A 26382-nucleotide genomic window follows, 5' to 3' on the forward strand; every position below is an offset into this window, starting at 1 on the left:
GAAATGTTTCTGCTGTGTGGGATCATTTTTAACTTTTAACTGCAAATAGTTCGTCTGTCTTTGTTTCAGTGTAATCTATCAGAATAGGAAAACCAGCAATGTGACTTGCAGTGTAAATTATTTATTTCATTTTGTGCAGGTTAAATGTTGCATCTGTTCTGTGGAGCTTTCTTACACAAACAAAAGCACCTCCCCAGTGTTTAGGCATTACAGAGACAAACATGAAAATGAGGAGACAAACACACCGAGAATGAACACAGGTAGGCCTATATTGACACTGAACAGCTTTATCATCATTTTTTTATTTTTTTAATATGTGTTATATTATTTTCAAATCAAGCATCTAGGAAGACTGTTCTGGGCCAGGCAGTCCTGAATTTTATTATAAAGGACTGTCAACCCCTTAGTATTGTCCGAGTCTCAAGTAAGTTGCCTGCAATGATATTTAAGGTCCAGCAGGTGTCAGTATGGAGCAAAACAGCAACACTGTGTCGACACAGTATCGATACAGTTTGGGGAATGTGCTGAAACGCTTCACGAGGCCTCATCTATCCATCACTACTTGCACCGCAGTGTCAGCGTTTGTTTCCCTGTTGGCCATGCTTCTTGTTGTGGTCATCTGTTGCCTTCCGGTATTTTCTCCGCAAGCGACCTTTCCTCGACCAATGAGAGGTAATCTGAATTGTCATAAGTGTGCTGTCAGCTCATTGGTCACAAAGCAGGAGAGGGGCTGGGAATTATGTTTTCAAACAAAGCGTTAATTCCATTAAAAGTTATAGACTACTTTTGATTCTCACTGTATTACGGGACAAAGTGCGTCCCTTTTCAGCTCAATACGGGACGTGTACTTTTGTTTCTAAATACGGGACGATTCCGTTTTTCAAGGGACGGTTGGCAACCCTAGTTTTGCAGTTTCGTTAAACCCTGCTTCAAAATCACTTAAATCACCTTTCGTTACCCGTTCTGATACTCAATTTGAACAGCAGTTCGTCTTGACAATGTCTACATGACAAAATGCTGAGTTGCTGCTATATTAGATCTGCTATATTTATATTTATATTTAACAGTTTAACAGCTGTATCTAAAAAAAAGTGGCCGGTGAGTGCGCACTTTGTTGTCTCTTGTATATGGACCAATAACATTGATACGGACCGATTCAGCTTTAGTTAGCAGGGGGCAGCAGCGAGCTTTCAAGACTGAAACTTGCAATAAGGCAAATAAAGAACCTGACGTTGATGTTCGTTCCTCTTTCCGGCAGTGCATGATGGTCCGTATACCGGTATTAACTGCTGTGAGTCCTGTTGTTTTCCCCTCGTTTCCTTTAGTGCTACTGTGATTATGAAGAAAAGACACACCGTCCGCTTTATTTTACATGACAGGTAGGTGTCCAAATGAAGCCTCTCGGTCCCCTGTCATTCCTGGCTTTCTTTGGTGTTTTTATGTCGCCTTTTGGGGTAGCTGTATCCGGCTAACTTGCTAACATTGGCCAGTCTACGTGTAACTGCCGTTGACAACATTAGCTGTAGCGTTAGCTCTAGCATGTAGCTAAGGCCGCGAATATTCTGCGCCACATCAGCCACTGACAACAAAACTGCAATTAGTTTTGTGTGTTTCATGTTGCTGTTAGGCATTGACTTCACTGTCAGCATGAACGGTTGTAATGCAAACACCTGCTGGCAATGCGTGCACTGTAGCTAGGCTAAGGCTAGCTGCATAGCTTCTGTTACATCTACTTGTCCCGATGGGAGGCACAGCAACGATGACAGCCGAAAGCATAAACATTTTAATATCAAACATTAAATCAGTACAAGTGACAGCTGTTTTTTCTCAGCTCAAAAATAATCACGAGATGTGTTATTCGGTGAGGAAATTTACGGCCATGTTTATTTCTTGGCACTTGGCATTTCCGGAATATATTAGGGTTGCTGATTTACATTATAAGGCAACGTTTATGCCTGAAAATAATCAGTTCTCGCTGAGTAGACTATAATGTGATGGAAACAAGTGGAATCGAGTTCAGTACAGCGGCTGCCCTTGGTATTGTACTTTCACTTTTGCTGATACTGAGATAAGGATTAAAAGATCGATTAATTAATAAGATCCTAATATATGATGGCGCACAGTTTTTTGTTTAACAAGTATTCCTTGAAAAAAGAAAAATTACTGATTATTCAGGCCTTAACATGTCAACATAGAAATATAACTGAGCTTTTATGATCTTAGCAAGAACATCTCTGTGCAGTTATGCTCCTGTTTTACTGTAATTTGCTGAGGTTTTATTGGTTTTGAGTATTTTACAACGGTTGTCTACGAGGGGCAAATGAAAATAAATGAGGAAGGTGTTATAAGCTGCTCGTGCTTGTTTTTTTGTTTTTTTTTCTTTTATGGTTGGGATTCAGTGTTACTGCTTGACATGTCTTATATGTCATATAGTGAAGAACTAGCCAGTTTATATACCTGATGTACCTGCATAAATAAATTCAAATGATACTTATTTTAATCTCTGGCAAACCATATTACTGCCATTCCTTCAAAGCAGTCTGTCTTCAAAAAGATGAATCGGACAATCATTCCTATTTTTAGCTCCATGCAGTTGCAGTGGGTGGTAGAAAATTGACGGACCAAGGATCCGAGATGGTTGTGAGAGCTTGAATCTGTGACAAGTCTGAAGTTTTATGTGTTAAGATGGTTCTTAATATTTTGAAAACATTTTTTAAAATGTAAAACCAATATGAAGGAGCCAAAAACAGTTCTGATAATAATGGGGAGCGCGCAGATCTATAATCCTCTCATTTGTGTGATGGGATTAACAGCAGAGGGTCATACACCTCCACAGTTTGAGCAGTCAGATTACAACTGACTGTTAGCACAGCCACATATCATTGGTTTACAGCTGCCATTTAACCAGCAGTTTTCTTTCAGTTGTTAACCACCAGGGCTGTAAAATGGAGCCAAGATAAAACTCTAAAAATGCAGTTCTTCCATGGCCATGTGAGCTTTGGTCCAAAAGACAGTAATGTAACTCATGTTAAAATGTCTGCTTCTACAGCAGTTAAAGCATTTTACAGGGTGGTACACAAAACCTTTTGACCCTATAGGTAGTTTCTCCTTGTATAACAATTGTAAGACAGCCGAAAAGCAGCACAAGTCTATTGGCTCAGGCAGGTGGAGCTAGGTACTTTTTCCAGTTGAATCAGCAGAGCATCAAATATGAAACGTGGTCAAAGTTCAGATGTATTTTGTGTTTGATCAGGTGTTGCCGCCTTGGTCAGCTTTTTGTCAGCTTGCATTTTGCGCTACAGATGCTGCAGAAAATGTCTGCATCAACTTTTAAAGAATTTAAGCACACCTGAGCGCACTTTCAACACGTTGCAGATGTATGTAAGCTTACTGACTGGAGGTTGATAGAACTCTTTTTAGATTTAATGCAGCACTGTTGAAAGCTGCACCAGTCAATACTCTACAGCTGCAGCAAGGGGTCGCTATAGCAGGTAGCTCAACATATTTTATTGAATTTTTTTTGTACTGGATGTTCTTCCTGACGCAACCATTAAGAGGTTTGTGTCTTGTCCCATGATCAAACTTGGGATCTTTTGCTGGTTAGATGAATGTGTAAAAGACTTTATGGCAAAACTAAAGGAACACCAACACATTACACATACAAGAGCTGCTCAGCCATTGAAACCCATGCTACTCAGCATTTACTGAGTCAGCAGAAGATTGGCAACTTTTACACATTATGCACTTCAACACTTAGCAATCACAGTATAACTTTATACAGTCTGCTACTTTGAGGCTGAGCTGCTGTGATTCCTAAACGCTTCCACTTTGCAATAACATCCCCTACAATACCCCCACAGTTGATCATATCTAGGAGGGAAGACTTAGACTAGGATGCCTCCTCTTGCAGTACCACACTTGAATTTTCTGAGCTTGTTAGAGTGATTCATTCTTTCACAAAAGTTTGTAAAGGCAGACTGTGGCAATGGGTCTAAAAACACTCAAATTCAAAGGTTAATTAGATTCAGCCACCAATAATTTTTTTTTAATGTATTGTTGCTGTCACGAATGGCGTTCAACAGAAGGGGAAGACTTGATACTAAAAGCTGCCAATTTCAAGAAATCATCATTTTGAAACCACAAACCTGCAGCGAGAGAGACGGGGAGAAGAGACTTCAGAAAGTCCCTGACTTGATACAGCTCATGCACCTACAGCAAAATATCTTAACCTAGACTAAATCTAATAGAGATGAAGCTGTAAAGGCAAGTTTGATCACAGCAAGGAAGAGTGAAGGAGCTAAAGAGGATTATCCGAAAAACTACAAAGTTTATTTGGAGTTTCCCAAGAAATTTCCCTTGTCAGGTCTGTAAAATAGGAAGAAATGTCTATAAGAAAAATTAGAGAAAGAAAGAAAATTAAAAATTAGTTTGTTTGATCAAATGCTCCAAACTACATTCAGGTGTTTTATATTCAGTCTTGTGAAAGTTAGCTGCACTGTAGCTGTTTTTGGGCCATTTTTGGTAAATACTTCAAAACCTCATGAAGAACAAAGTAAATTAAAAACATATAAAAAATCTCAGTCAAGCCCTAGAGAAACATAATACCTGCTATAGCGACTCCTGTTTGCTCGGTGAACATATCTATCAGCAATATTAAGTTACAGGTGGTTGATTTTATGCACACAAATTCAGTATAGACTGAATAAATTAGTTTGAATGAGAATGTAGAAAAGTGGGTTTAAATGATGGTTTGTTTTGTTTTATATTTTTACATCTGATGATGTACACTTTATATGTTACTCGTAGAGCTCCATTACACTTGGGTAAACCACACCATTGCAATAGGTGACATGTAATTTCATTACCACCAAACAGCACATTTGTATTTTTTAACACCAAGTGAGGAACCATCCACTACTAACAGTGGTTCCCAAAGACTCACTATTACTATTTATTAAAAAAAAACCTCAATGCGCTGTGACTTTATGAAATTATTGAGGCTTTCACCCCCCCAGAACAAACTATATACTTTTAACATCGTACAAGATTACGATGTTAAAAGCGAAAACATCTGTGACTCTTTACAGATTGGGCAAAGTAAGAGAGCTGGACCACATAGCTTGTTTGGAACTTTGCTGATTTGGAGTTGATAGTGCTGGTTATGATTTCTCTATCTAATGCTAGCCCTGTTTTCATCATTTGTTTATTTTTCTAGCTAGCCTGCTGGGAGGCACGTCCCAATGACATGGCCTCCAGTCACAGCTCCTCCCCAGTGCCTCGTCCCAGCAGCGGAGGCCGAGATGGGATCTATCACAAGGAACGAGATCCTTCTCCACCTCGCTACCGGCATATCCGCTCCTTGCCTGACGTCTGCCCGAAGGAGCCTACTGGTAGAAAGAATGACTGACTTCAGTGTAATGGCATGCATAGGCATCATTTTTAGCAGTAGAACATAACCAGGAAGTATACATATTTTGCAGTTAGACAGTGAAAATTGTCTATAAAAGGTGTTGAAAATCTAGATGTTCATCTATACATCTGAGCTAAGGGTCATCAGTCATTTAAAGTTTACATACAAGCATAAACAGTGATGATAATATTTTTTTTAAGTATATATTTTTATTTACATACTGGCTCTCTAAAGCCCACTCTTTCTTTCACATTGTCATATTGAACACAAATGAACTTTAAATAGACAAATTTGTGACATTGCAGGAGAAAACAGCATCTTGCAGTTTTTATCTAAATATATTGTGCATTGATTTACTGCTGTGCTTGTGATGTTGCTGTTTGTTGCATTCACCTGGGCCACCTAAGCACAGCTGTGATTGAAGTTCAGGAACATGGAAACAAAACCAAGAAACCATGGCAGGCCAAATGCTTAAATTATGAGTTGTTGTTCTCTGCAGAAAATGAAAGCACTGGCTTTATTTCTATGTGGTCCTGCAGGTGAGGGGCAGGGCCTGTGTAATGGCCCATCTGTGGTGGCGGAGCACGACCGATGGACAGTTTATAGCTCGAAGGTCAACCTCCCCGCTGCACTGAATGACCCTCGGCTCGCCAAAAGGGAATCTGACTTTTTCACTAAAACGTGGGGGCTGGACTTCACAGAGACGGAGGTGATGCCCTCATTTTGCCTCCCCAACATCACCAAGGAGCACTTTGAGCCCTACCTGCAAGAGATGACTCAGGTAATACCTAGAGCAAATTATTAAGAGCATTTATGATTTGTTGACAAGTCCACAGATGTGTGTGGAGTCAATGTTAAAGATGCTATTAGGATATTTTTGTTCTTGAGAAGGTCTTGATGCATAAGGTTGGGAAAACCTGCAGTCAGCCAAGACTGAAGAAGTCACTTAGATGAGTGACGAAACGTTTCTCCTTGTGAAAACCCTAGAATCAAACTTTTGGGGTTCCTGAGAAAGATTCTAAATTTCTCTTGTTTTGGGTGTGTCGAAAATCTGAGGCAGTTTCACCTTGTAGACTCTTTCGTTTTTTTGTTCAGGACATGTAAAGTAGAAGTCTTGAAATGCATCTGTTAACTAAGAACTTGTCTAGTTTAAGAAATCTTGGGTTATTTCAAATTTAACTTGCATATAGCCTCATCTGTGAGGTTTTTACGTTTAAAGCCTGCTTTTGAATGTGTGTTCTGGCTATGCCACTTTCATTATACTTATTATGGTCTTATATTACATGGATCTTGTGCAAACAATGCAACTGTGATATTCCTGTCTCCCGCTGACGAGCAGCTGCTGTTTAGTCCCACCATTTAGAACAAAGGTGGCATTATAGAAGAAGAAAATGTCCGAATAAAGCTGGACCTGAACTGCTTTTTTTTTTTTTTTTAAATCTCAGGAATTCAAACAGCCTGAATAGTGGAGACATTTGCATTTCTTATCAGAGTTTACTAAATTAAAAAGCAATAGAAGTACTGATGCCAAAAGTGTTGTGATGGAAAGATATGTCTAAGTCTGTATGTTAAATATGTGATTTTCACTTTAACCAGTCAGAGGTTTTCATGTTGATTTTTCTTTTTTTTTTTTTCTTGTACATGAACTCATTTGTTGACAGAGTTACTTATCAGAATGGTTGTGTTACTCTGGCATTTGGCTGAGATTTGCTGTTCTTGTTTTGCTTCACAGTTAAGCTACATTAGTTCTAACTGATAGCTTCTACTAGGGCTGTGCGATATGACCAAAATCTCATATCCCGATATTAAGACATCTATCGTCCGATAACGATATAAATCACAAAAATGTAACATTTTCTGTAAATTCTGTGAATGTCGGGCAGCTCGACTTGCGTGAAGCGTTTCCAGCTGGGCGTCGCGTACCTGGAGTCGAGTGTTTTAACTGATGCATGAAACGACATAGGTTGTAACGGCCGCCGTTTTCTTTGTGAGTATTTATTACACAGCGTGCTGCGGGGAAAAGCCTGTTCTAACGTTTGAGTCTAAGGTTTATTTTTTAGCACCTGGCGGCTCTTTTTTGCTTCTCATCCGTAAATACTCTGCATCTTTCACGTGATTCAGTTTATTTTGAAAAGTCTCAACAGGATCTTGAGCTTTATTGTGAAAGGTTTATGTGGAAAATAAACAAGCGGACACGAGGTGGTTTTACCCTCGTTGTTGCTAACGACAATGCTTAAAAACAAACGCTTGTCTGTCGGTAGTGTGGTTATATTAAATATAAGAGAAAGAGAGAACTTTAGGAAATTAATATAGCCACTACAGTGACCATCAAAATAATGAAAAAATATTGCCGTAAACAGTTTATTTTGCGACACCACGAAACAAACGATAGCGTAAAATGAAACGATAGACGTTTTTATATCGTCATCCGATATATATCGTTATATCGAACAGCCCTAGCTTCTACTGGAGGAAACATGACAACTGCAGTTATGTATAGATATGAACAGTAACATACATGGTTACTGATAGTAATTTATTTTTTAATAGTAAAGTAGGGTTTGATTTACAGAAGTTAACTGGTAACCAAGGCAAATCCAGAGAGTAAAAATGGTATATTGAGATAGTCTTACGTTCATCATTAACCCAGCCCCAGTGAGGAATGTCTTTGTGTTTAAGACAGCAGCTGTACGTTTGTATTCAAGATTCAAAGTTTTAAAGGGAGTCCAGTCTCGATACAGTACAAACACACCTTAATGTATTTGCTATAACTTTCCTTTACTGGCTGTCATGTTTCAAGTAGAATAGATGTCTTGAAATGCAGCTGATGCTTTAATGTTGTCAACAAACATTCTACAAACAATTAAAATAATGAAAATAATATACAATAGGTTTTAAAGTTCTTATGTGTTTTTAAATTCTTAAATTGTCTTGGCCTGTGCTACTTTAAAAAAAAAAATGCCTCAAGTGGCAAAAAAAGTTCTTACAGAAAGTTTCTGTTCCTCATTTAGTCTTTTATTACCTTATTTGTGGAGCGATCGTGGCACAAGAGTTGTCAGTTCTTCTTGTAATCGGAAAGTTGCTGGTTCGAGCCCCGGCTCCGACAGTCTCGGTCGTTGTGTCCTTGGGCAAGACACTTTACCCGTTGTCTACTGGTGGTGGTCAGAGGGCCTGGTGGTGCCAGTGTCTGGCAGCCTCGCCTCTGTCAGTGTGCCCCAGAGCAGCTGTGGCTACAATGTAGCTTGCCATCACCAGTGTGTGAATGTGTGTGTGAATGGGTGGATGACTGAATGTAGTGTAAAGCGCTTTGGGGTCTTTAGGGACTAAGTAAGGCGCTATACAAATACAGGCCATTTACCATTTATTTCACGTAGCTCTGAACTGTACCGAGTGAGGTGAGATTGAGGTGTAACATCTCTTGCACTTCAACCAGTGCATTTCTGTTCTTGTAAGAGTCACCTAGTTTTTAGAAATGTTATTGTAGCTTTGTTTTCATTTCCTCCTCCAGGTTTCACAATGCATCTGATTTCTTGTTCAGTGTGTTGCTTTGTTCTTCTCTAATGACCCACAACTGTTACCTTTGTTAGTTTGTATCATCAAACTTGACTTCTGTGATTCACTCAAGCCTTTTTTTTCCTGCTGTGTAACAATCATGTCAGCTTTACAGAGAGAGGGCTGGGCCAAAAATCAATCCAACTTCCTTTTTGGATTTCATGATTTCATTTTTAGAGGGAACGAATCCACGAACGTTGCAAGACGATCTGCCCCAACAAAGATGATGTCGACGCTGTCTCTAGTATCACCACCAACCACGGTATGAATTATTAACCAGCTGCTGCAGGATTCTCTGACTGCCTGTATCCTCTTTTCTTGATAAGATTGGCAGCACACAATGACTTCAGATGCAAATATGCAGGCTCCTGTGTATGCATTATACACTGTCTGACTATACCACACATTAAGAGTGTGTGAGCATAGTTTGGTCCTGACCCTTGGCTCTAATAGATTTAAGCGTTTTTACAGTTTAACACACAGGTTTTATTATCTTTCTTTTGATTTGCTTCTAAAACAATATTTTGTGTTTAATGCACATTTCAGAATTTGATTTGATAATCACATTTCTCTGCTTGCTGCACTTTTCACGAGTTTCCTATCTTTTTATTTTTATTGTTTAGTTTGTACAGAGCACACTCTAGTGCAGGGGTCGGCAACCCGCGGCTCTGTAGTCCTTATAGTGCGGCTCCGCGTGGTTTGGGAAAATAAATTAGAAGTATTTCGCTGAAGTGTATTTTATTTATGTTAGTTCTTTTAAACTTGTAGTTCTAAATTGGAAGATTATTGTGATATTGAAATATAAATATAAAATTATATTCTATTATTTTTTTCCTCGCTCAATATAAGCGTCACACTCGCGGAAGCCGGTATTCCTGCCGAAACGCCGTGCATTTATCGAGACTTTCAACCCCAGGTAGGCCAATTATGGATCTTCGGATCCACATTATGTCAGCAGCTCCACCATGAACTATGTTAAAGACAAACACCGCTCACGCCTCACAGACGACAGATGACAGCTTACAGTCCTGCGTAAACTGACTTCGCACAGCACCGATTAGCAGACGCTGTGCGCAGAGGTTCAGGAGCAGAAGTCTCATTGTAAACATACCACGGCAGACCCGACGATGTTTGCATGAACGCTTTTTCAGCATCTCTTTACTGACCACTTTTCACGCACGGTTGCTGTGCGCGCCAGCCGGCTGTAACCGCAGCTCACAGCCCGACACACACCACCAACAACAACAGCAGAGAGAGCACAGACTTTAAGGCAACGAGGCGTGATTGCGGGTGCCGCTCAGGTGCGTCCGCCTCCCCTGCAGCGGCGCTGCAGACCATGCCCCCGCCGCACGCATTAACCAGGTAAAATACATATTTAGGCAGAATTTTGCAAATATCTATTTTTCATTTTTCAGCAGCATAGTGCTTTTTTACCAATTATTTTTTAAAAGTCAGGTCAATGCTCCAAAAGCGATATAAGGGAGGCGGCTCACAACAGTTTTTGTTTGCTACATGGATCATTTTAGTTCAGGTTGGTGTCTTTGCTTTTGTTATATTTCTTTAAGAGTTCAAAATGTGTTGATTACATAAATATAATTTAATTTTCTCTGTAGCACTTCAAGGATTTCATAAGCAACACATCTTAGTTGTTCACACAAAGGTAAAAAACAATATATACAGTGTTATCTTCATTTTAGATGTCAAAAAGTATTTGCGGCTCCCAGTGTTTTCTTTTGCGTGGAAACCGGGTCCAAATGGCTCTTTAGGTGTAAAAGGTTGCAGACCCCTGCTCTAGTGTCAGTCTTAGAAACTAAACTTTATTAATCTGACCATATTTTGTCTCATTAGTAATAATTGTGACAAATGCATACCTTTTAATTAGCTGAGCAATACAAAAGGATATTCTGACTCTTAAACATAACTACTGTAACTGATAGTGATTTAGAGCTTTTGTTGCTTATTCCAGACAAATCCAGAGCTGAGCTGGAGCAAGTCCCAAAGGTAATTATGCAAACATGCATTATATTCTTTTCTGATTCTCTTTGGATTTCTCTTTCCCTTTAACTTTGACAGTGTGGTCAATGCTCTAATGCGGTTCAGATGTATTATTTTAGCTGTGGAGTCAGTACCCCCCCCCCACATAATGCAATTCCGTGAACAGCACAACTGGTTTAGGAGTTATTTGCTGTATATGTGTGTTATGGCTGTTAAGGCTTAAAGCAGGGGTGCCCAATCCCAGTCCTTGAGAGCTACTGTCCTGCAGCCTTTAGACCAGGGGTGCCCAATCCCAGTCCTCGAGAGCTACTGTCCTGCAGCTTTTAGATGCATCCATACTCAAACATAGATGAATCAAATGGTTGGATTACCTCTTCAGCATGCCATCAAGTTTGGCAATCAAACCATTTGATTCAGCTGTGTTGGAGTAGGGATACATCTAAAAGCTGCAGGATAGTAGCTCTCGAGGACTGGGATTGGGCACCCCTGCTTTAGACGCATCCTTGTTCTGACACACCTGAATCAAATGATTGGCTTGTTATCAGGCCTTTGCCAAACTTGATGGCATGCTGAAGAGGTAATCCAACCATTTGATTCATCTATGTTTGAGTATGGATGCATCTAAAAGCTGCAGGACAGTAGCTCTCGAGGACTGGAGTTGGACACCGCTGGCTTAAAGGAACAAGCACCTTTCCCTCAAACACATTGTGACTCTTTTGACATTTGCAACTAAGCATGTCTCATTTATTAGCTTAGACATGATAGTGACACTATTGTGACAACAGGCTCCAGAGTGACCTTGCTGCTCCACTCTCACTGTGCTTTATATTGTCAGATTTTCATGAAGCCTGACTTTGCTCTTGAGGACCCAGCTACCTTCAACATGGTCCTTCCCTGGTCACACTTTAACAATGCTGGGGGGAAGAGCAGCAGAGACGTGGCTTCTTCCAAACTGCTCCAGGAAAAGGTAAATTCTCATCAACACATTCAGATCACCCAGAGAGGGCGATCTGTAGATCGAGAGTAAACCTGGACTGATGTGTTTTCAAAGTGTTCCTTTGAAACCATCTTGGTAACACCTCAAGGCAGTTATATAGAATGGTCCTTTGAAAACACATCAGATCACAATGGAGAAAAGCATTATGCTGAATATCTGTACTGATATGGACTGGGAAATGTATAAGGAATAAAGGATGCCATTGTTTGATGGGAATGAAAATGATCAACCTGCAGACGGCTGAATTTAGGAAATCACTGAAAAATTCGCTGAAAATCAAAAAGTGCTGCAGCAAGCTAGTTTCATTCTATTTCCATTTCAACTCAACTCAAAATTGTACTCAGTAGTTTGTATGGCCCCGACATGCTTGTATGCATGTTTGACAGTGTTGGGCCATGCTTCAAATGAGACAAAGAATCGTGTCTTGAGGGTCTCCTCGCATGTCTGGACCAGGGCATCACTGAGATCCTGGACAGGCTGTTGTGTCAGCATTGGATAGACAGAAACATAATAGATTTAGGCACACTCATGAAGTTTGTGTCTGATTGTTTGCTCAGAGACATTCATACTGGTGGCCTGCTGGAGGTCATTTTGTAGCTCTTGCAGTGCTCATGCTCTTCCTCCTTTCACAAAGGAGCAGATATTGGTCCTGCTGATGGGTTAAGGGCTTACCCTGCCCAGCTCTCCTACCTGTCTCCTGGACGCTCCTCCATGCTCTGTGTTGCAAATGTTCAGGCAATGGAATGTATTGATGTACTGGAAGAGTTGGACTACCTGTGCAACCTCTTTATGGTGTGGGTACTCCCTCATGCTACCAGCAGTGATGCTGACCCTATCCAAATGCAAAACTAGTGAAAGAAAACAGTCAGAAAAGACTGAAAAAACATTCATATTTTGTCTCCACTGACTTTCAGCTTATATTACAGACATGGTGCTCCTGCCCCCTGGTGTTTGTATTGAATTTTACACATCCACAAACACAGTGGTTTTGACTCTGACACTGGCATGTCTATCTGCTATTTTCTGCTTTTCTCAGTTTTACAAGAAAGACACGTGGCACTCCAGGAAATTCTGTAATGGCACAGGTGATACAAGTATAACATCCAGGGAGCAAAATATCGTTCAATCTTTATTTTAGGGAAAGCTAGCAGGAGTTGTAGACTCACCGGTCCAGTCACTTTTGATGAGGAGTGAAATTAAAGTTACTATAAGCTAGAGCTGGGCGATATAAGATTTTTTCATATCACGATATGTTTTTTTCATTTCAGGCGATAACGATATATATCACGATATAAGCCAAATAACTATATTTGTAAGATTTAAATGTGCCGTTGCTCACAAGTAAAATGTGAAATAATTAGCAGCTTGTTTTAATTAAAATATTTATTTCCCATAATAAGTTCAACAGGGTAGATGTACTTAAGGAACATGAGACTTCAGTTTCAGATAAAGCCAAATATTGTAAACTACACAAAAGGCAGCCGCTAAAGCGTTTAAGTTTCAAAATAGAACAAACAAAACAGACCACTAAATTGTCAATTCCACTTAGAAACAAAATTTTAAGTTTTTTAAGTCTAAAAATAAATCTTAGGTCGTTTTACAGAAGAACAGACAAAATTGACTAACTTTTGTCAATATCAAATAAACTGAGAACTAAAGGGAAATTCTCAGGCTACGTCCACACGTACACGGGTATTTTTGAAAACGGAGATTTTCCGTTGTCGTTTTAAAAATAATCCGTCCACACGTAAACTTATGAAATGAAGGAAAACGCTGCTAGGAACATGCCAAAACAACAGGTGGCGATATATTCCTAACCGTGTAGAAATGTTGGCCAATCATAAGTCTAGAAGCCTCGGTAGGAAATAGTAAACAAAGATGGGGCATAGAAACAGAACCGAGTCGTATGTGTGGAGGGACAGTAACTATGTGTGTATATGTAAGCATTTAAACACCGCAGAGAGTACAATTAACAGTATTGTAGAAATTCATTTCACCGAAACAAAAGGTGCAAACGCATAGAAAAATCTGCGTTTTCAAAAATACCCTGGTACGTGTGGACGTAGCATCAATCTCTCCTTGTTGTATAGCTTAGCTTTTCAAACAGTTTTAACAGTTACTTTAGTCTGACAAAAGCCGAATGACGAATTAGCGCTTTCAGTCAGAGATTGAGCATGCACCGCTTTATTGTATATCCAGACTTGCTTTCGGCACAATTTACAGTCTTGCTACTCTGTTTTTGTCAGACTTGAAATAGCGAAATACCTTCACACTCTGGAACTTCTGTGGCCCTTCCGTTTGACAATCTCTCCGGCATTGGAACCATCATCTGTTTTTCTTGATAACCTTCGCTCACGCTCTCGGTTGATTTTTCTGTAGTCGGCAAACTCATTTCCTTCATTACCGGGCAGCCCGGCTGCAAAAACAAATACACATGTGCGCCTTGGCGCTTGTGCTGTACGTAACAAGTCATGTGACGTGACGCTGCGGCTGTGATTGGTTCGGCTCTGCGCTACTTAATTTGGATTGGCTGTTCTTTTTTTTTTTAAGAGGACAAGAGAGATGAGGTCTATCGCAATAGTTTAATTTTTCTATCGAGAAAAAGTTATTTCGCAATACATATCGTTATCGTTTTATCGCCCAGCTCTACTATAAGCCAACTACCTTGAGGTTTTAGCAAGATGGTTTTTAAAAGGTCAGTGGTTGGTGTTGACTGGAGAGGTTAAGAAAAATGATGGATGGATAATTGTAATTTATTGTGTGGATGCCCTAAAAGGGCTTCCACACTATTGAGTTCCTGTTTCTCTTTATTCTTTATTCCACTATTTACTAGTTGCTTCCGTACGTTTTTCGGCACTTAACTACTCCCACAGTTTTTATCCGATTTTCACCATTCAAATCTTAAAAAATTCTGCTCTTTCTGCTCTTTCCGGCTATGACTTTTGGTGCTCATAACTTCTATACTTTCTGAGATATTGGGCGTTTATCAATATGCGTACTTGTGCGTACTTGCGTTCTCGTGTACTCGTGAAACGTCATCAGTCGGAGACCAAGTACTGTTCAATTGAAATGCGCATCACGCCGAGCGAAAAAAAAGTCCCGGATGTGTTCTCGATCCGCCCATTTTATCGAGCATGCATCGGTGTAGACTTGGGACAGCTAAATATCCCAGAATGCATTTCGTCCAAAACTCAACAGCGGACTCCCGGCACATCGTCCCCCCCCCGCTCGCGGACTTGAGAATTGAGAAACATCCCACGAGTCCGTGCTCGCGTTCTCGGCAGGTACGTACTCCCGTGCGTTCTCGGCGGGTACGTACTCACCGAGAACGCGAGTACGTACTCGCGTACTTGGGCATTGATAAACGGCCAAAGAATTTTTTTTGCAATATGTTTTGCCCATTTCTGCCATATTATAGATGGCCTCACTGATTTTCCTTGCCGGGTTGACCTGTGTTTTAGCTCAGTGAGATGAGCATCCGTTCTCAGACTGGGAGGCCCGGGTTCAAATCCCGCTTATGGCAAAATTTCTTTCAGTTAACAGTTAAACTTTTTTAACTCTTTTTAACACAAATTTCAGCTTTTTCACCCCTTTTCAGCAGAATTTTCAGTTTTTTCACCCCTTCTCAGCACAAATACCAGCTTTTTCAGCTGTTTTCAGCAAAAACCTCTTTTCAGCAGAATTCTGCTCATTGACCTCTTTTCGGCAGAAGTTCTGCTGATTGAACTCTTTTCAGCAGAATTTTCAGAATTTTCACTTCTTTTCAGCTCAAATTCTGCTTATTCACCTCTTCTGCAAAATTTTCAGCCTTTTCACCTCTTATTAGCACAAATCTCAGCTGTTTTCAGAAAAAACTTTTGAGGAGAAATTCTGCTGATTCATCTCTTTTCAGTGGAACTTTCTGCTTCTTTATCTCTTTTCAGCAGAAATTCTGCTCATTCACCTCTTTTCTGCAAAGTGTTCAGCCTTTTCACCTCTTATCAGCACAATTCTCAGCCGCTTCTGCTCATTTCAGCAAAATTGTCAGTCTCTCCACCTTTTCTTTGTGAGAGTGACTTTGGCTCAGTGAGATGAGTAGCTACCTTGAGACCAGGAGGGCCAGGTTTGAATCCTGCTCAGGGCTGTTTTTTTTTTTCACCACCATACAACTTTTTGCAACTTTTCATCTTTTTCAGCTTTTCAGCAGACAGCTTCAGCGTTAAGGCATCCACACAGCATTTTCGCAGGAAATGCAAATTTTTCTAGTTTATAATTGTATTTGATGCACTTGATCTAAACACTGAAATTAGACGTCTGTTGTTATATATTTAAGGATGAAATGCATATTGTTATTGTTCAGTGAAGTTATCTGAAGATATTCAAAACTTTTGACAAGTAGAATATAACCGCAGTGGAGGTTTAGTATTGATCATTGTGTCATGTGATTAACTGCTTACAGTTAACAGAATCCTAATGGATTCTTCCAACTCTTCCAGTACATCAATAGTATAGTTGTTAATTTGCACTTTTGTGCTCATCAGTCATTAGTTTAGATCAGTTAAACCAGAAACCTTCATATGTAGAAGTTAATCACATGATGTTCTTTTTCCTCCAGCTCAGCCACTACCTAGATGTGGTGGAGGTGAGCATTGCTCGACAGATCTCGCTGCGTTCCGAAGCTTTTTTCCACGCTATGTCGTCACAGCATGAGCTGCAGGACCAGCTGCAGGAGACGCAGCATGCCGTGGCCGTCCTTCGGGGCCGTACAGCTGCCATGGACCGGGTCATGTGCCAGGGACCTCTCCAGGCTCTCCGCACCGCCCTGACTCGCAACAACTGCGTGAAGCTGCACAACAAGCTGAAGCTGATGGCCGCAGTGCATCAGACACAGCCCACTGTACAGCTGCTGCTCTCCACCTCTGAGTTTGTTGGAGCACTGGAACTTATCGCCACCACTAAGGAGGTGCTCCAGCAAGAGCTGCAAGGAATTCACAGCTTCAGGTGAGAGTGTGTTTACTGGATCAGTTTTGACTAGGATAGTTTTTGTCGTGATGTCTGAAATTGATGTTCTACATGCAGTCAACAGAGCAGCTGTATCCTATTATATTGCTGTACAATGCTGTGTTTGCATCTCTCAGACATCTGGGCTCCCAGCTGTGCGAGCTAGAGAAGCTGATTGATAAGATGATGGTGGAGGACTTCAGTATGTACGCTCACAGTGACCTGAACCGCAGCCTGAGAGATGAGCCACAGGTTCTGGAGAAGGTCTGAACGATCACCTTCAACACAAAGGGTCTAATAGATTTCAGAATGGTCATGTTTAGAAGAAGACTGACAACGAGCACTGTTGGGGAATGTGCGGTTGTCATTTACTTTTGCATACATCTCTGTATACATGATAAATATAAGTATTCATGCTACATCTACACACACAAAACATCAACGTTTCTGTTCCTGTCATCAGTGTGATGCTTAATATTGAAAGACTAAATTATATTTCTTTATCATTTTGAATGTGCTTTTGCTTTTAGTTTCAGTTACATCAAACAAAATGTAGAATCTGATTCTAAGTAATGTAACTGGTGGCAGCAAGTCATTATTATAGTCTGACAGAAACAATTATATACAGCTGTGTAGCTCTGCTCATGCTCAGTATCAGTATTAGTTTTTAATCTTTAAATGTGATTAGGTGATTGAATTCTTCTGTTTCATATTAAATTCATCTCAGCTTTCTGAAACCCTGCTGCCTGGTCATGTCAGTGTTTTAGGACTCTGTATTTTCTGGTGCGTTTGTCTGTGGATTTTAGGAGCGTCTGGAGTCGCTGGTGTTCGGCCTGCTGCGACAGCGGAAGCTGGATTTCCTGGATATTTACAGTGATGAGATGATCATAGCGGCCAAGGCAATCGTCTCTCAGGTGTGACTCCTGACTCCACCTGACACAGTCCAGTCTTTATCGGTTTCTAAGGGCTGCATTAAATATCAGCGATCCAGCTGCGATTTATCATGTAATAGAAACCTTTTTGTGTTTCCAGTGTGTGGCAGATAGTATTGTGCAGATAGAAGAAATTGATGTTGAAGTCGTTGTTAAGTAAGTTGGAACAATGTGATTAATACCACTGGTTGTATTAAAGCATTTTATGGAATGTTTAATGAGCACATTGACTTTGTAAACAAGGAAAACATCAGTCCAAGTTGAACCTCATGGAGACTTGCTGTACATGTGTGCGTTTGTGTTTCTCAAGGCTTGCTGACCAAATGCGTCTGATGACATTCCCTCAGTGGTTTGAGCTGCTGAAAAATGTCTTTGAGAGCTTTCTTTTCTTCCTGCAGAGAATTAAGGTTAGTCAAAACACCACCTGGTACAGAGCTCCTATGTTTAGTCTGCTAGACTTCAGAAGATGGTTCACACATCACAAACATTATCCAACATTTGATGCAGGTAAAAATATTCTTCCTGTGTAAATTGAACAAACTTAATCTAATTGTACCCCTTATTACCCAACCGCCTGTTTGCTAGGCCACTATGAATGTGATCAGGAATGTGGTTCTAGAGGTTCTGGACTCAAACCAGAAAACCCGTCTACTGGACGACTCCTGTTCAGAACCATCTGGCCAAGAGGTTTCTCAAGTCCCATCACTCCTGCAGGGAGAAGCTGAGCTGGCCTACCTGACCCATGAAGGTCTGTTCATCAGCGATGCTTTGAATGAGGCCCAGCAGCAGCAACAGCAGGAGCAGAAACAACAGCGAGTAGTGCCGGCAGCCCAAGATCAGAGCTCTGCAGCAGGATTTAGGAGCCAGCAGGGCCGGGTGGAGACTGCCAGTAGTGACTCTGGGGCCACAGAAATGTCTGCCAGCAGAGAGCAGAGCTTCGTGTATGTCACTCTTAAGTTTTTCTTCTTTCTTTTTTTTTTTTTTTGGAAATCAAAAATATCATGGTCATTGCAGTCCCGTTGCTCCATAGCCACTAACTGACATCTGACTAAATGGCTGTTGCATTTTCCTTTTTTTGCAATTCAGCTCTTCTTATTTACTGAAAACAGCATCAAACCATAAAGTAACAGTTTTGTTCAAAGGTCTTGAGCCTTCCAACGAGACAGATTTTCTTGCAATTAAAGTTGTCTTGAGCAGTAGTTCTCCAGGCTTTCTGAAGGAGCTTTTCTTTAGACATTGGCTGCTTTTTCACTCTTTTTCAGTTCGGCTCCTGTACAGAATACTTTGAGAAAAACACTTTTAGTTTGTGAGTTTGTAACATTGACCTGTGAATTATTCAAGCATAAAAAAGGGATGAACTAGTGTTATGACTGCATTTTAGATACTTTGTTACTGGTCGCCTATCACTAAAACACAGGATGCTCTCATTTCTTTAGTTGATTCTACAAAAATGGCAAACACGCATAACTTACACAAGAACTGGACTTGAAAATCAGTGGCAGCAGATCTTACGGAGTGATGTGGACTGTAGTGGCTTATAATCTCCTGTAGTTCTCTATTAAATGTAGAGACTGGCTCTCTTAAAACAAAAATAGAAGTGTTGTTGCCCAAGATAAAGTACAAAAATTATTTAACCAAAAGTGAAAATAACAGAGGAATTAAAGCTGTGAAACCTGCATTTATTATCTGTTGGAGGTGACTCTTTTCTTCAGCCTGTTAACAGTGAGTGTGTTTGTGTTCAGGCCTGGTGAGATCATGATGCCCACAGACTTTGAGCTGAACCTTGTGATAAACAACCTCCAGGAGCTCATGTACACGGCTTCCGACATCAGCCATGACCGCTGCGTCAAAGTGCTCACAGCCAGAGCCAAGGTACGGTGTACAGGTGTCTGTATTTGAGGTTTTCTATGGAAAAGGATAAACCTGAAAATGTAATTGAAGTGTGTGTTTGTGTTCATGTTTAACAGGATGGATCTCTGGAGCGTCTGACCTCAGCGGAGTTCGTTTGTCTTTCACAGGCAGTGGAGGGATTTGTCAGGGACACAGAGGAGGTCTGTGGCAGGCGAAGCGTTTCCCTGAGGGGCGCGTTGCAGAGCCAGGCCAACCGCTTCGTCCACCGCTTCCACGAAGAACGCAAGACCAAACTCAGGTAACCTGCAGTACCATTGTTTTCAGGATTAGGTGGTTTGCTTTTAAATATGATAACTGTTTGTGTGAGTGAGTGGGTGAAGATTTAGTTTCATGATTGAATTTGAATGTGTATCTGGTTCATATTCTTCCCAAGAGAGAATTTCCCCTTGGGGATTAATAAAGTATCTATCTATCTATCTATCTAGCTAAACAGTCTTACTCCTGTAATGTAGCAGTGTAGGTGCTGAAGTTTGTTTTTGTGCCCCTGCAGCCTGCTGTTGGATAATGAGCGCTGGAAGCAGGCAGAGGTTCCTGCTGAGTTTCAGGATCTGGTGAACTCCATTGCTAATGGTAGAATATCACTACCAGAGCGCAAAATCCCAGGTATCAGACTCCACCGTCTGAAAAGCCTCATTAACCTGGTTTTATTTGTAATTTCTGTAGTTTTAGTTATACAGTTCTGAAATGTTTTGACTACTTACAGAGTAACCTACGCACACATTGCATATATATGCTGACTTTGGATGTAAAATAAGAAAATGGGTAAAGAAGTAAAGGTTCACAGTTCAGTCCAGTCAAGGAGTTTATAAGACCCCAAAACATTAGAGAGAAAATTCCAACAATCAGACAGTCCCCTATAAGCAGCACTTGGCAACAGTAGGCAGAAAGAACTCCCTGAGAAGCAGTCATCTGATGAGACCTGTTGGGTGAGGGTTGGGCAATTGATTTTTCTAACGGACCACATGAAGCAGAATTTATGTTAAAGTGCAGTTGTGCATCTGCTTTGCGTTGCTTGTGCTGTTCTTGGTCTATCAGCAGGCGCAGAGAAGAGCGAACTTGTAACATACAAAGAGTTGTAGTGAAACAGAGTGTTAAAAACAATGAAACCTGTTCACCGCAGCAGCAGTCTCCCCCTCCTCCAGTTTGAACAGAAACATGTATGCAGACAGACTTAAATTACACTTAAGATGCTGGGAGTAGAGCAGAACTGCTCAGTGTTGTTGTTAGAGGCTCCAGGTGCTTGGAGATTTCCAGTGATGCACTGAGGCTTGGTTCCACAGCTTGCATACAGTGTAACAGAAAAACATCACAGCACAAGAAGAACAGCTTTATTATTTGTAACATTCGTTTTCACATTCCAGGTCCTGATGACAGGAAACCTACAGAGTTTCTGCTTGTCAACGGGCAGAAATATGCAGTTGTTGGGTAGGTGTAAACACTGGTGAAGTGAAATCACATATTTCATGATTTTAAATATTATTCTGATGTCCTCACATTGAAAACAGCTGTCATTAAAGTTGGAAGTTACACAAAGCAAATGTTTTTTAAATGTGAACATTTAATTTTAAAAGATTTTCTGAGTAGCCTTTGTGTTCCTTCAGAACGGTTCTGCTGCTGATCCGGATCTTTTTAGAATACTGCCAGTGTGTCAATGATATCCCATCCATCTCTACAGACATGCTGACGCGTCTGGCAGACCTCCTCAAGGTCAGAAACCCCAACAGCACTCAAATCACACGATCCTACGTTAGTTCAGCCTGTTGTAGTTAGTAAACAGGAAAAGACTTTGTTGCTTAGAGACAGTTTGATTACGACACTGAAATATTTACATTTGACACAGCCCTGAGCTGCTGGTATGCTAGCCTTAGGTTTATAGTGGTGGTGTTTACTGAATTTTCTTGGATTGTCTTTGTGCAGCACTTCAACTCTCGGAGCTGCCAGCTGGTTCTGGGAGCCGGAGCTTTGCAGATCGTTGGCCTCAAGACCATCACCACCAGAAACCTTGGTATATAACACCTGCTACACACACTACTTACAAGTAGACCTGTTTTTTCAGTATGTGAAGCAACTTTTAATAGTTGAGAATGTTGATTTTACTGTTAACTGTGTGTGTTGTAGCATTAGCTTCACGCTGTCTGCAGCTGGTGGTTCACTACATTCCCATCATCAGAGCTCATTTTGAGACCAAACTGCAGCCCAAACAGTTCAGTGTTCTCAGACACTTTGATCACATCACCAAGGTAACACTCAGCATGAGCACTTTAAGTGTGGCCTCTTGACTTCCTGGCTAAATAAAGGTTTAGGAGAGGAGTTTAAAAAAAAAAATAAAATAATGTCATGACAAAATCTCCAAAGATTTCAGCTCGATGCTAGTTGTGTTGCTGAGGCTGTTTGTTGTGTTGCAGGACTACAACGATCACATAGCAGAGATCTCTGCTAAGCTGGTGGCCATCATGGACAGTCTGTTTGAGAAGGTTCTATCAAAGGTAAGATGAGGGCAGGGTTTTAGAACACTTTGTGAATGGTTTTCAGTTTTACGCAAACATAAAAATAATCTCTATTTACAGAGGACTTTCAATTGCAATGAGATTCAGGCAGTTGGCCACTGTGTAGGCCTAATTATTTCCACAGTTGTGTTAATCCCTTTTTTTTTTTTCTTTTTTTTTTTTTTACTGTAATAATAGTATTGAATTAATGTAGACTTAATAGAATCATTGCTATTAGATAATAAAACAAGCAAATAACCATTAATCTAACCTACTAAATTATACTTGCACTGTATACCTGATCGTCAGGTATTCTTTTCTGTCGTTTATTAGTACAGAATTTATGACTTTATGACATGTGTAATGCACTTTCTCAGAATATTTCAGCTCTGTGTATTTTAAATTGTTTCCCACTTTATCCAGCTGTGTTCCAAATGTGCACAGAATCACATGACCTTAGCCGTATCCTTTTGTCCTCAGTATGAAGTGAAGGCTCCGATGCCCTCAGCCTGCTTCAGAAATATCTGTAAGCAGATGGCAAAGATGCACGAAGCCATTTATGAACTTTTACCTGAAGAACAGACACAGGTGAGATCGCTTTCTGTATTCTCTACACAGTGTCTGTGACAGCTTGTTGAGCAGAGACTTGTGTATCCATGCACAGATGCTGTTTTTGAGGATCAATGCCAGTTTCAAAATGCATCTGAAGAGGCAGCTGGCTCGGCTCGGGGTTATTAATGATGGAGGACCGCAGCATGGGTAAGTGTGCAGCACTGCCCTGAAAACCAGCTAATGATTGGAGTATGTTGATATGACAGAGCAGCACTTCCTGCTTCGCTCTGAAGAGAAGTAACCCCTCTTTTCCCTGTCAGTGTTCCCCGTTGTTTCACATTTTATTGAAAGAGAATTATAAACATTACATGAATACTTGACATGTATTTATATCTGCTCATAAGTAATATTAAGGTACTAGAATTGTACTTACCAAACCTGACACACAAATTTAGAGTTCCACTTCTGTGAATTAGTTCTGGAATTAACGGAGGTGAGAGGTGTGTGTGTGTTTGTCAGTGACAGCTGCCACGGTGCCAAAGTCATTACTGCTAGGCTGTAAACGGGTATCATTGGAGTCATTAGTGACTGACTCACTTTTGGAGCCAGCCAAAAATATTATAAATATTTGCAATTTTTAAAAGTTGTAATAGAAAAGCCTTTATTTCATTGCTACATCATTCAAAACTGCTTTTTGTCAGAGCATAGCTGTTCCCCATCCTTCGTGTCTTTGATACTTTCAAAGCTGTAAGGTGTGGCTCGTGTTTGCAGGCTGGTGGTGGTAGACGTGGCGTTCTACACAGAGAACGTCCAGGGGTTGAAGAGCCTCGAGAGGCTCGACCTGAACATGGTTGAGGTCTGGGAGCACAAGAGGTGATGGAGGATGGAATCCGGATCTCCAGAACTGACCTTACCTCAGCAATTGTGGGAGCCTGACCCCCGGGGGCCGATGGTGGGCTGGCTGAGGCTGGAAGAGGCCCAAAGGGACCAAAAATGCAAGTTGGAAGAGCAGCAGCATACCGGTGCTTCAGAGACTGTCCAGAAACACACAGCGCCTGGTGAAAAACTGTTGCAACCACATCGCAGTGTGTGCAATTCAATAGAAAATGAAAAAGTAAATTATTACTGTTTTAGTGGGAGGGCAGGATGTGGATTATTCTTAAGAAATTTGGGGGTAATTTATTTTTCTTTCTCCTGAAACATTCTATACTGTGTTAGGCTTTTTCCTCCAGCAGTCTGCATTGCTGGAGCTGGATTTTTATCAACACTGCATGCTCGGCAGATTACCTTTTTGCATACTTGGAGAGCTTGGGAGGGGTCATTCTTATCGCTCAAAATCAACAGGATTCCTGTTCCATGTTAACACTTTTCCAGTCCTCTTTGATCAGCTGCTTTTGGGTTTATTTGCTTGCTTTTTTGTACTCCAAAAAAATAATAATAACAGTAGCTGAGTGAAAGGTTTAACTTCAGTATGTGGACATAGTGAAAAGATTCACTTCGAAAGGTTTAACTTCCCCCTTAGAACAGTTTGGTCATGCAGTTTCTTCAGCCCAGTCAGATCCTGGTCATTGTGATGATTGACAGTGGCACAGAACTTGCTAAACTGATGCAGAGAGTTTGCAGGATGTGAAGCATGAATATCAGCTGTTAACTTTTGCATCTTCCAATCTGTGTGAGCTGTTAGTTTTCTGCGAAGATGGAAGAGAAAATCTGATTAAACCTGCAAAGTATCATCCAGAATACCTTCTTCTGATGCTGCAATATTGTATCACAACTCCCCACAGGGGTAAAAGTAACAAGTGCTTACAGCTCTGCCCTCCTTCTGCTAGCAGAGTTTTCTTCATGACATCAGATTTTCTCTTCCTGACTGTTCAGCTGCCGAGAGCTCCTGTCACACGAAGCAAACAACCTGTCCAGATGCAGTCACAGATCAGTCTCTGCAGCAGTAAGAACACTACAGGCTGACAGGCTGCTGTTTGGAACCATTCGACTCCCAAATGCAAATATTCATCTACTCTCCTAGTCTGTGTGATGGCTTTTGTAAGCAGCTTGTTTCCAAGGTAAATCTCCTGTTATGAAAGTAATGAGCTGGCATTGCAATAATTTGCCCTTCTGAAATGATTGATTAATCTAACATGTGCAGCCATAGTCGTTCTTAACTCCCACACTAATCAGAAGGCATAAATGGTGTACATATGGTGACGAGCAGTTGGATTAATGTGATGTGACTGCAGCGGTCAGCATCAGGCTCGGCAGAGAACAGAAGCATTAACGATCATCACTGTCTGCTTCAGAAGTGCCTACTTTGGATCGACTATCAGAGACGACACATCTGAGCTCTCCACTACAGTGTGCCTACCATACCACTGTGTGTGTGTGTGTGTGTGTGTGTGTGTGTGTGTGTGTGTGTGTGTGTGTGTGTGTGTGTGTGTGTGTGTGTGTGTGTGTGTGTGTGTGTGTGTGTGTGTGTGTGTGTGTGTGTGTGTGTGTGTGTGTGTGTGTGTGTGTGTGTGTGTGAGAAACTGTGTGAGAGGGGTTTTGGGGTTTTGATGAGCATGTGTGTATGAGTCCAAATGAATTTGTTTCCTTCAAACCTGCTGTGAATAAAACAGGATGATGGAGCGACCTATTGTCAGTCTGTTCATCTGTTGCACATTGTCATCTTCAGAGCTCTAGCATACTTCCTGTCTGAGCCTCATAAAACATGTTAAGGCAAATGTAAGAGTGTTATTGTTTCCAGTTAGCCAGTGTTACTACATCGGTCTATTCTGCACAGTTCTAGCTGTATTCATTTTCTTAAAACTCACATCAAACACTTCCTGTGAGGCAGCAGCAGTCTGCTCTTTGGCTTGAAACCACTTAAGTTTTTTAAAAATTAGATTTTCGACCCTTTCTATCACTTTCCAAATCGATATGAAAGATTTTACATGAAGTATTTGATTCAAGCGGAGTTACTGAAGTAAGGATAGAGAACACTTAAAACTAATGGTTTGACAATGCTGGATGTACTAGATCTTTCTCACATCGGCTTTTTGGATCATGTATCGCCTGCTTTCACTGAAGTAAGCTTTAAGCTACAGTTACTCTAGACGGAGAGAATGACAATGACTAAAAAGAGACATGAAAGGTTTGTCAGATCCATGGTTGATGGAACAGCCAAAAACATCACAAGGATATTACTTGAAATATTACTATTACTTGATAACTAAAGAAAAAAAAAAAAAACAGCATCAAGAACTCCTACCAATGAGCTAGAACAGGCCAGCCTAAACGACAGCACAAAACTCTAGCCGTGGCACCACAAGGACCAGAGGCAGGAGTCAACCACAGCCAACAAGACTGAGATTCTCCAACTGTGACTCATACACTGAAAGGCACAATCAAGTGACTAAGATGGTGTACAGGAACATCTGTGGACTGGAAGTCCCAAGCCCTGATGGGAGACCGCACCAAAGGTGATTGAGAACAGCAGGGTTAGGGTCCTGTGACAATTTGAGTTCCAAGCAGCTTTTTGCCAACCAACTAGAGATGGTAGTGGCTGACAGGGAGGAGAAGACTGCTGAGATT

General features: G+C 40.9%; 1 protein-coding gene across 5 annotated transcripts; it reads left to right on the forward strand.

Moving 5' to 3' along the window:
• The first annotated feature begins 538 nt into the window (after nt 1–538).
• vps54 (VPS54 subunit of GARP complex) lies at nt 539–25440 on the forward strand. 5 transcript variants are annotated; one of them, XR_005613416.1, is made up of 24 exons: nt 1173–1379; nt 5216–5390; nt 5950–6191; nt 9140–9224; nt 10929–10963; nt 11793–11924; nt 16549–16934; nt 17072–17198; nt 17741–17848; nt 17967–18022; nt 18177–18273; nt 18452–18807; nt 19609–19738; nt 19834–20015; nt 20268–20380; nt 21139–21202; nt 21379–21484; nt 21695–21782; nt 21896–22017; nt 22183–22263; nt 22744–22851; nt 22928–23022; nt 23587–24875; nt 25110–25440. XR_005613416.1 is itself a non-coding variant. In XM_031747891.2 (23 exons), the coding sequence occupies exons 2-23, from the start codon at nt 5246–5248 to the stop codon at nt 23690–23692; spliced, it is 2964 nt and encodes a 987-aa protein (XP_031603751.1). In that variant the 5' UTR covers nt 539–672; nt 5216–5245; the 3' UTR covers nt 23693–25440. The 5 variants fall into 5 exon arrangements, 3 of the variants coding, with proteins under 3 accessions (XP_031603751.1, XP_031605228.1, XP_031602963.1); XR_004200000.2 differs by having other exon boundaries at nt 23587–23873; nt 24691–25440; XM_031747891.2 differs by lacking the exon at nt 1173–1379 and adding an exon at nt 539–672 and having other exon boundaries at nt 23587–25440.
• The last annotated feature ends 942 nt before the right edge of the window (nt 25441–26382 follow it).

This window comes from Oreochromis aureus, linkage group 6, assembly GCF_013358895.1.
Source record: "Oreochromis aureus strain Israel breed Guangdong linkage group 6, ZZ_aureus, whole genome shotgun sequence".
NCBI lineage: Eukaryota > Metazoa > Chordata > Actinopteri > Cichliformes > Cichlidae > Oreochromis > Oreochromis aureus.

Excerpts from the sequence above, each read along its gene's own strand:
- vps54 (XM_031747891.2), top strand. The coding sequence starts at position 5,246 with ATGGCCTCCAGTCACAGCTCCTCCCCAGTGCCTCGTCCCAGCAGCGGA. Across the intron at positions 17,849-17,966 it reads CCAAGGCAATCGTCTCTCAG|TGTGTGGCAGATAGTATTGT; the intron begins GTGTGACTCCTG and ends TTGTGTTTCCAG. Across the intron at positions 21,485-21,694 it reads GTCTGGCAGACCTCCTCAAG|CACTTCAACTCTCGGAGCTG; the intron begins GTCAGAAACCCC and ends GTCTTTGTGCAG.